Below are 9,223 nucleotides of genomic sequence, written 5' to 3'. Positions count from 1 at the left end.
ATTTGTTTATGAAATTGAAATTATAAAAATTTCTGTAGATAGTAATTTTATAAAAGACTCAACGAACATTTACATAAATAACTTTTTTGGGGATTTTATTAGTTTAAAAATATAAGGTATATCCGAGTGTTTTATTGAAGTAATGAAACCTTATTTTCGAGACGAAGATACTTCATTTCTGCCAGGAATTTAGTTTTGCATTCCCTTGAAAATGAATCGAGCGGCTCGCGATAAAAACGGGGGACACTAAAAGTTCGTTCCAATTAAAAAAAAACACGAATTGTTAAAAAGCGTAAATAGTTGAAAACGGCGTTGGTAAAAAGTTGAATCGTTGAAGTTTTATATGTAACAGACTATGCATTTATATCAATCTGTTATTCCTTTCTATAAGAGCATGATAAGAGTTTATAGTAAGGTTCATTAAATCGAGTTTTCGTTAAGTGCCCTTCAGTTTGATTGACTTTCAAATCTGTTCTCTCTCTGTTACTATTTTCCTTTTTTTTTTTTTAACGAAATAAAAGCTTCACGAATAGATTTTATCTTCTATATATTTGGAAAAATAAATCTACCTTTTTTTTTTTTACATCTTATCGAGACTTTTGTGCGATATTCAGGTTAACTGTCAATTTGCAAGTCTGTGTAATAATAAATTTGTTAATATCATTCGCACCGTATAATTGTACCTTTTGAAATAATTTTTTAATCAAGGCACGATCGTGAACAAAGCAGCAATTTTAATTTGAGAAGAAATAATGTATCATTTAACTATGCGTTTAACGTGAAAGTTTAGTCCCTAATTTCGTAGATCCTTAAAGCACGGATATATAAATTAAGAAGTGTATATTATATTACCTTAGAATAGGAAAGAAAATATTTATGTAAGTATTTTTCCAATGCAATTTACGTTAGTGATTTGTTATCCGAAAATTTAGAGCGAAGGTTATATCTATTACGAAATTCATTCTAACGTTTTGTAAACATTTCAACTAACTTCGACAGTGGCCTCAAAGCTTACTAATATTGCAACCTTAGAGTAAAGTCCCTAATAGGTACGAGTTATACTCCGAAATTTCGGTTAACTTTGAGAGGCATAACTTCCGATCAAAGCTTTATAACGTTGGTGTAATCTAATACTAACCAGATCACGTGTTAAGCTTTTCTATCAGGTCAACGATCAATTATACACTTATTTCATGATTATTTTAAATTCCCTTTTTTCTTTTCCATAAAAAGATTCATTAAGCTAAAGTTCATTTCTTATATTTTATTCTGACAAAGTTTTCCATAGTTTTAGCAATAACAGAACACACTCAAGAACAAATTCTCCTTTTATTTAATCAAACTCAAAGAGTGAATATTAAGAAAAATATTTTCGTGCAAGAAATGGCAAAAAATAAAAGGAAATTTCACAGTTTCACAAGGTCATTTTAAATCTAGATTTCAAACATGAGACAGTTTCATTCATTTAAAAAAAAAAAAAACATAGACGACTTTGAAAAGCAAAGAACAGAAAAAAATATTCTCCCATCTTTATTCACCTTTTGGAACCATTTAAATTACGTCCAAAAAACAAAAAATGTCTCGTACCACCGTAGAGCTAGAGAAGATAATTAGGTGGGCTGTGGCCCACCCTGTATTTCAACGAGGCTTACTGATTAACTTCATAAAAGCCAGCGTCTCGTATATCGTCGCGAACGAGTGTTAGAGAGAGAGAGAGAGACAGGAATTTACAACCCCGTGAAATTCGTACAGGAAAATTACGGTATGTACGAGACGAGGAACACGCACATTTCACACATTACACTTGCACGACGCATTGATTGTCCGCAAGAAGAGCATCCATCGCATCTAAATGTACAAACATGCAAATCGTCATTCATCCACTCGATTGCTCACCACCCGTACCCCTCCGATCCCTCCTCCCCCCTTTCTGTCTCCAAATAATCACATTTCCACCCCGCTGTAAAACTTGCTCGCCACCACAGCAATCATACGAATCATCCGAGCGATTAAACAAATCCGGCCCGCGCGGACACGAGCGCGAGTTCGTTTGCTCGTTCCGCGCCCAACTCCTCCTTTTTCCGGGGTGTGCACCTCATAGTTAAGACGTTAATCCTTTCCTCCTTCTAGGGTGTTTTCGCTGACGGTATTATCGCGGTTTTGCTTCTCGGTCCGCAAGCATTTAGCGCGACGCCTCGTGCCCCATTATTGATTTTCCGTTTGTTTTAGCCTCTTCCTCCGTGCCTGTCGGTCGTATATATATATATATTTTTCTCTTTTCCTTTCCCCCCCCCTGTTTTCTCCTTTTTTTCTTTTCGCTTCCACCACCTCTGCATCTCGTTTAGTAAATGACCTCACCGAAGGGGCCACGGTCCTCCTCCTCCGTGGTTATATACGCGTGCGAGGCCATGGAAAGAGAGGAAAAGAAGAGAAAAAAATCGCGCAGGCTAAATAATTATGTCCCATTTCACACCGACTCCATCGTTAACAAATGTGAATCCGCGGGAATATCTGGATCAGTGATTCGAAGCGACGAAGACACGGTGAAAGAGGCGAGTAATGATCATTCTCTCATTCTCTCGCCCGCGACGGCGGCGTGATAGTAGTGGGAGCCTTGGCCTGGCAAAGATTTCTTGGCCAAGTCCTATCGTAACACTCGCCGATCCTTATCGCACTCGATCTCTGTCCTCGGGTCGAGAGCCTCGAGAACCTCTACAGTCAGACCTGGGTCACCTTGATCGATCGACTGTTTTATTAAGCGCGACGGTTTCGGCACTGATTAGCTACGGACGACACGCATCTTCGTTCCGGATCTAATCGTCCTTTTACGCTTCTTTCTTGTCGGCGAATTTTCGTGCCATTTTCCAGGCTACTATTCCAATAATTTCTTATTGTTCATTTTCGGTGCAAGCTTTTAGGGGTTAAACTTGTTAAACTTTATCTTGTAATCGTTTCTTGCGAATACTGGTACAAGCTTTTAGCGTTAGTTACACATAAATTCGGCTAGTATTAATATGTTGAATTTTCTTACGAGCTTTTGTTACTTCTATTAAATTTGAAGGAATGAAAATTTTTTGTTATATTTTTTGTAGAGTGTCAGTTGTCACTCTAGTCTCAGGAGTGTACAAAATTTCCCCTCATGTTTGAAGAATAACAATGAAAAACATTCGTGAAAGTAGAAGTTGGCAAAAATTCGCAATATATTGAAATCGGTCGTTATAAATTTTATTTTCACAATTTTTCATTTACCGTAATGTGCGCAATTAAATTTTGCACGCACGAAAAGAAATTTATTTAACTTTCATTCCATTTATTATAACAATATATTTAAAATACCTCGAAATTCGTTTTAGTATTTTTACACATCCCGTTTAAGTAAAATACTCGTATTAGCCTAAAAACATTCTAATTTCTCGTTGCACACCAATAGTGTTCTACAGAGAAACGATTACTGCTGAAACATTCATCTCACTCAAATCCTTATTTCGCGAAAATTTTTAATACCGTGGCATTGCAGTGATACGATAGGAGTGCTCTTTCCACTGGTGTAATAATCTCGTTAAAATTATGCTAGAAACAGCGCACGGTTTAATTGTCTTCGTGATAAATGTAAGACCAAACATTTACTGGCGCAGCTTACTGTAAATAACCGCATTGTATTTCCCTTGCTGCCTAGGATGCTATAAAGAATGCACAATGTTTGTTTCTGCGTTTTTCCACATCTTGGCAGCATAACTCGGTTACATTCAACTGGTAACACCGTGCAACAGACAGACTTCTTTTTTCTCCCCTCTTCTTCTTTTTCTTCCTGTTCATGTTAAATTCCTTTTGTCCGCGATACTTCCTTGGAAAGAAGGAGAGAGAGAGAGAAGAAAAGATAAAGAAGCGAAAGACGTGGTACACGAGTGTAGCATTTTTTATACACTTTAAACGTGAAATGTAACAGATAATCGTAACTTAAACCCGGGAAAAAAGTGCGATTACGAATTATTCGTGTGGAAACGTTGAGTTTGCTGTAATTTTTATTTTTATCCTTTTCCATCTTACCTGGCTCTGATTGTAAATGTAAAATTACACCTTGTGTACGTGGAGTAACGCCAACCCGGGGGGATGATCGTTCTAACGAGGCCACTCGTCCTTTTCTTCACGGTTTTCTACGTTTTTCTACGGGTGTCTCACCTAACGTTATTACCCGATACATTTCTTTCGCCTTTGGAATTTGAAAAGGATGTTCCTTGCGAACGTTACAAGAGAGACATTTTCTTTTTAAGTAGATGGTGGTGATCTGTGGGACACTTACTAGAGTACTCGAACAAAAATCAATTTAGTATTAAACTGATAGACTCGATGATTGGTGTAATAGGTAAATAAGAAATTTGAAAAAAATAATTTTGTCAGGAAAGGGTTAAACGTTGATTAGTGTTTCTAGGAGGTATTACATGGAGCTTAATGACACGCAATTCAGGTGCACATATTTACCAATTTAGGTGTTTTATGGTATATTAAATATTGAAAAGTAAGTAAATGTTAACGAATGCAAAATGCCTTCCTAAAGCTGTTAATTTACTATTTAATATTTAATATTTAATCAAATTAAAAATTAAAATACATCGATGATTTAATGAAGGTTTCACATAAATACATTAATTGATAAGTAGTCATAAAATACTATTTTTAAAATGAATATTGTATCTATTCTGAAATTTAATATATTCGAAATTTTAATAAAAATTCTTAATACTGTCACTGTCAATTATAGTACAAAACGTGGATTCTTATCAATTCTTCTACTTAGTTTAAAAAAAAAAACATATATCTAATTCTAGTAATAATTCTGGAAAACATCCTTTAACGCAACCAAAATAAAAGTTTATTTACCACATAATCCTCGTTGCAAACTAAAAACTAAAAAATGTTCAATTTTTCGCAGGAAAAGGCGTTCGCGGTAGAATTTCGAAAGCAAACGCACCGTTTCACCTGTCAAAATTAATTCCGGCATTCTTCTGGTAAGCCCTTCCTTTCTCGAATCTCGAACGCAAATATTTCTCCCGATTACGTCAGAAGGTGACGTTATCTCGTATCATTACACACGTTCGCGCGAATATACGTGAAACGTACAGGCGAGGTCAATTTTTCTCCACGCTCGTCCTTTTTCCCACCTGTTCTTCGGGCAAACGAGCCACGGTCGCTCCGAACTTTCTGTCACGTTCCATTTTAGCGATCGCGAATCGCTGCGAAACAAACGATCACGCCACCGTCGATCGAGTGGTGGTGGTGGCTTTTCTCTTCTCTTTCGTCAATTACCAACCTCGACTGCTGGCCGATTCTAAAACAACCGATCCTATCGATAACTTCTGTCTCACGCACGGAATCGAATTGATCGTCGGTTGCAAAGCAGCGAACGAACCCACCTATCCCTCGCCTCCTGTTCTGCTCTCCTTCTTTTTCCTCTCTTTTTTTTCGCTGGAAAAAACAACGGAAACGACACGACCAAGCCTCTGCTTCGCGGTCAAATCGACCGCGATCACCGTTGAGTTACTGTCGTTTGTTTTCCGATAAGTCGGTTCCCTTGTTCCGGTCATCAGTTATCTGATTTTCATAAATAATGTGCTCGTGAAGACAGGTTTGCAACGAAGAGAAAGAGAGAGAGAGAGAATCGAATATAGACCTTTTCGAAACTTGACGCATTTACCTCGGAAACATTTTAACACCGATCCCGAAGCTTCAACAGACTGTTCGTCTTTCCTTTGTGAGAACAGTACGTGTATTTTACGTTACATGATTAATTTTCAAGGTATTGATCGCGAGTATTTATGGGCTTACCGGATAACGAACCGATACCTCCTACACTCCGCCGTCAAAGGGATTGTATAATTATGCTGGTGATTACGAAAGTGGCGAAGAATCGAGAAAATGTTGAATTTGTCGGAGTTACGCGACAATAATACGGAAGTATTGTTGAAAGGAAAAAAGAAATGAAAATTGTGGCAACGGGAGCAATTTGAGAAAGAGGATCGCGATTTTCATTTAAACAGCCGTTCATTTTATTTTGTTATTCAAAAATCGTTTAGTACCTGCTTTTACTGGTCACAAATATCATGCGCTGCTTCGATCATCTCTGTTGCTTTTGTATTTTTAACGAACCTCGTGAAAAGTTTATACCAAAAGCACATCATTCACGACTAATTTATTTACTTCACACACGCCACAGTTCAATCGAAATTAATACACGTGAATAATATAACTTGAATATTGACCACACGAGAAGAAATAATTAGCGAATTCTGCGAAGAACTGCGTACTCTGTTTACAAAGTCACGTTTATCTGTTTATTTTAATATAGAAAGCAGAAAAATCAAATTTTCTCAGTTAATATCGTTCACATTAATAATTGACCAAATTAATATCAGTTGTGGTATGAATAATATTAATAATTGGCGAAAATCCATATTTTTCCAAAGAAAAAATTCTTCAGCCCCAAAATAAATGTCAAAACTCATCGAAAACAATAGAAATCAAAATTCCATTCAATCTTTCTTAAAGAAAATTAAAGTAAATTAATTTGCACACCTAACACAGAAACAAAACCAAAAAAGAAAGAACATTAATCTCAATCATCCCTAACACTACAGAGACCCAGAATTCACTCTGAAAAACACCCATTAGAATCACACGTCAACAGCACAGAATTCATTTTCGTTCAATCTTCAGATTAAATAAAAGGATCAAAACTTACGAGGACACTCGAGGGAGAGCACGTCGAACTCAGCTCCGATTAAAAAATATGAAATTCTTAATTGGTCGTTGTACCGTCGAGCTCACCGCACCCCCGAGGAGTTTACACAAGAAATAACAGTTGATTTTTTCTCCTTCTCCTCCCTACCCCCGTTTTCCCCTGCATTTCCCGGTTTTCGTCCGCAGGCGGTGTTCGTGTATCAAATATGTACGTACGAGTTGCCTCGTTATGGCAAGTACATATTTCCCGGCTGGGCGAATGCGATCGGAATACTGATCGGCCTGTCGACCCTCGCACCGATGCCCTTCTTTTTCATCCGTCGCCTCTGGAAAGGTCCGGTAAGTTTCGTCACGAGGGTAATAACGACACCGCGTAAATCTCTCGCGGATTTCTATCGTTACTACGCTCCCGAATAAGCGGGCTAATTCGCCGTCCGATTACCGGCAATTGCACGCTATCAAATCGCGGAATTTATGCCGCGGACCCCGTAGGGTACAAGCTGAATCGAGATATCAGCTGACATAATGCCCGACAAACTGGAGATTATTATGCAAACTACTCGCCCGGTTTTTACGATACGCGGCCACCTTCCACTGTTTAGAATTCACGGTGATGGTAACAGTAACAACCTTCGATTTTAAGGCTCGAACCCAACCCCTCTGCCCAACACTGGCCCCCGTCTTTCCAATCGTGTTAAACGGCTTTCAGAACGTTCTGTACCGTTTCCGAGACGGCTTTTGAAGTTTTATCGTCGGATCGTTTCAAACAGATTTCTCCGACTTTTATGTTTTCTGTATATCGGCCGGCTCGATCGGTTCGGATCAAATTGATACAATGTAGCCGGAGGATCGAGGGGATGGAAAATGTCCGTGTGAATTTGTGCTCGGTAAGTGGTTTATTGAAAATGATTTCGAGTTACATCTTCGGAACGATAGGAGCTAGTTTTGTCGAATTGATGATCGGTGAATCTTCTCTCTCGGCTGTTTTTTTGGTGTAACAGGGATCGTTGTGAATGCAATTTGAGAACGTAGGGAAATAACGGAGATTTAAATTTGAACGGAAAAACGGAGGATGTAGAATTTTACGAGTAACAGAATTTCGATTTTTTTTTAATAAAATACACGCTTTCTTGAAAAATTTGAAAGATTGCGAAAGAGATGTCTCTTTGTCAACAATCAGCGAGAATCCTCTTGGTGTTTCGTTTAAGACGAGCTGTCAAACGTTATTTTCATATCAATTGACAAAACGAGTGGTTGGAGGTTAATGTAAACCAGGTTTCAATTAACTGCACTTCAGCTGAAGGTAAAGGCATAACGCAGCAATTAATTAACTTCTGTCGAATGTTGTGACGAACAAAGTGATTCGCGTGTATATTGCGGTCATTTCGTATTAGCATTATAATTTATAGCTGTGAACTCTGTTAATATTGAGCGGCCGTGAACGTTTAATATTTGAAAATTGCTCGCCCGGAGACGAAATTTTCAGGTCCGGACTGAACATGTCAAGGCTATCTTCGATCGTTTCTTTTATTCATGATGATCGCAATAAAGCCATGAAAGTCTGTCGCGGAAATAAAGCGGGGTTTAGTTTCTTGTTTCAGAGGGTCGAACTTTTTTAACCCGAATCAAACAAACCCCCGGAATATTCGTGGGGAGAAAATCGATATGGAGTGCCAGTTTGTATTGAAAGTTAATATTAGTAGTATCTGAAAGTTGACCGCTTAATATTAGCTTTTTTTTACACTGTCCTCAATCACCGATATGTATGTATGTACATTAATCACAGTGTTATTTCTTTCTTTTCTTTTTTTGTTTTGGATATATTTGTATTGTTGTATTTCAATCGTTTCTAACTAAACGGGTATTTGAACTTGATTTCTCTTTTCAGAAAATTAGTAATTAAAAATCAAAAATTAATAGTTCTCTTTTATTTGTGATTAATGAAATTGTTGGAAAATTGGTATTAAATTGAGGATTGTTGAAATTAAGAGAAGTCGTTCTGTTCGTTTACAGGTGAAACTTTTTTTTAAATTAACATTTGAGCTAATTTTTAAATTAGGAAAATTTCAACAAATTACAGAATCGCTGTCAAATAACTTTTTTATTACATTATTTCAACAATAAATGTTAACATTACTCTTCAGTGATAAGATATCGTTCAAAGAATCGGGAATTTTATAAAAAGTTAATTTTCAACTTTCCAGAGGGTAAATCTGAGTTTTATCTCTTTAATGCGAGACTTAAAATAGGGGAAGAAATACGTATCTTTTAGATTTGAATGTTTCGACAGAATCTGTATAAAAAACTTCTTTCAAATAAATTCGTTCTAGTGTTTGAAATTTTTGTTCAATTTCGAGCCGATTTCAATGCTTTTCCCAATGAAAATTTTGCACACTTTTATCAAAATATCGTCAGGCATTGCAAATTTTTCTTAATTTTTCATTTTTGGCAATTACATCGTTTACCATTTCAACTCCGCAATTACAAA

At 37.0% G+C, this 9,223-nt stretch overlaps 1 protein-coding gene across 1 annotated transcript in view; it reads left to right on the top strand.

The window, feature by feature from the left end:
• LOC108573623 (sodium- and chloride-dependent glycine transporter 1-like) overlaps positions 1–9,223 on the top strand; it is a 27,680-nt gene that overhangs the window by 16,550 nt on the left and 1,907 nt on the right. The window contains 1 exon segment of the mRNA XM_017936087.1: positions 6,922–7,074. Coding sequence (XP_017791576.1) covers positions 6,922–7,074 — 153 coding nt within the window.

The sequence above is a fragment of the Habropoda laboriosa genome, unplaced genomic scaffold (assembly GCF_001263275.1).
Source record: "Habropoda laboriosa isolate 0110345459 unplaced genomic scaffold, ASM126327v1 scaffold128, whole genome shotgun sequence".
NCBI lineage: Eukaryota > Metazoa > Arthropoda > Insecta > Hymenoptera > Apidae > Habropoda > Habropoda laboriosa.
Note: the sequence above shows the minus strand (reverse complement) of the source record. Positions and strands in the feature narration are given on the sequence as shown.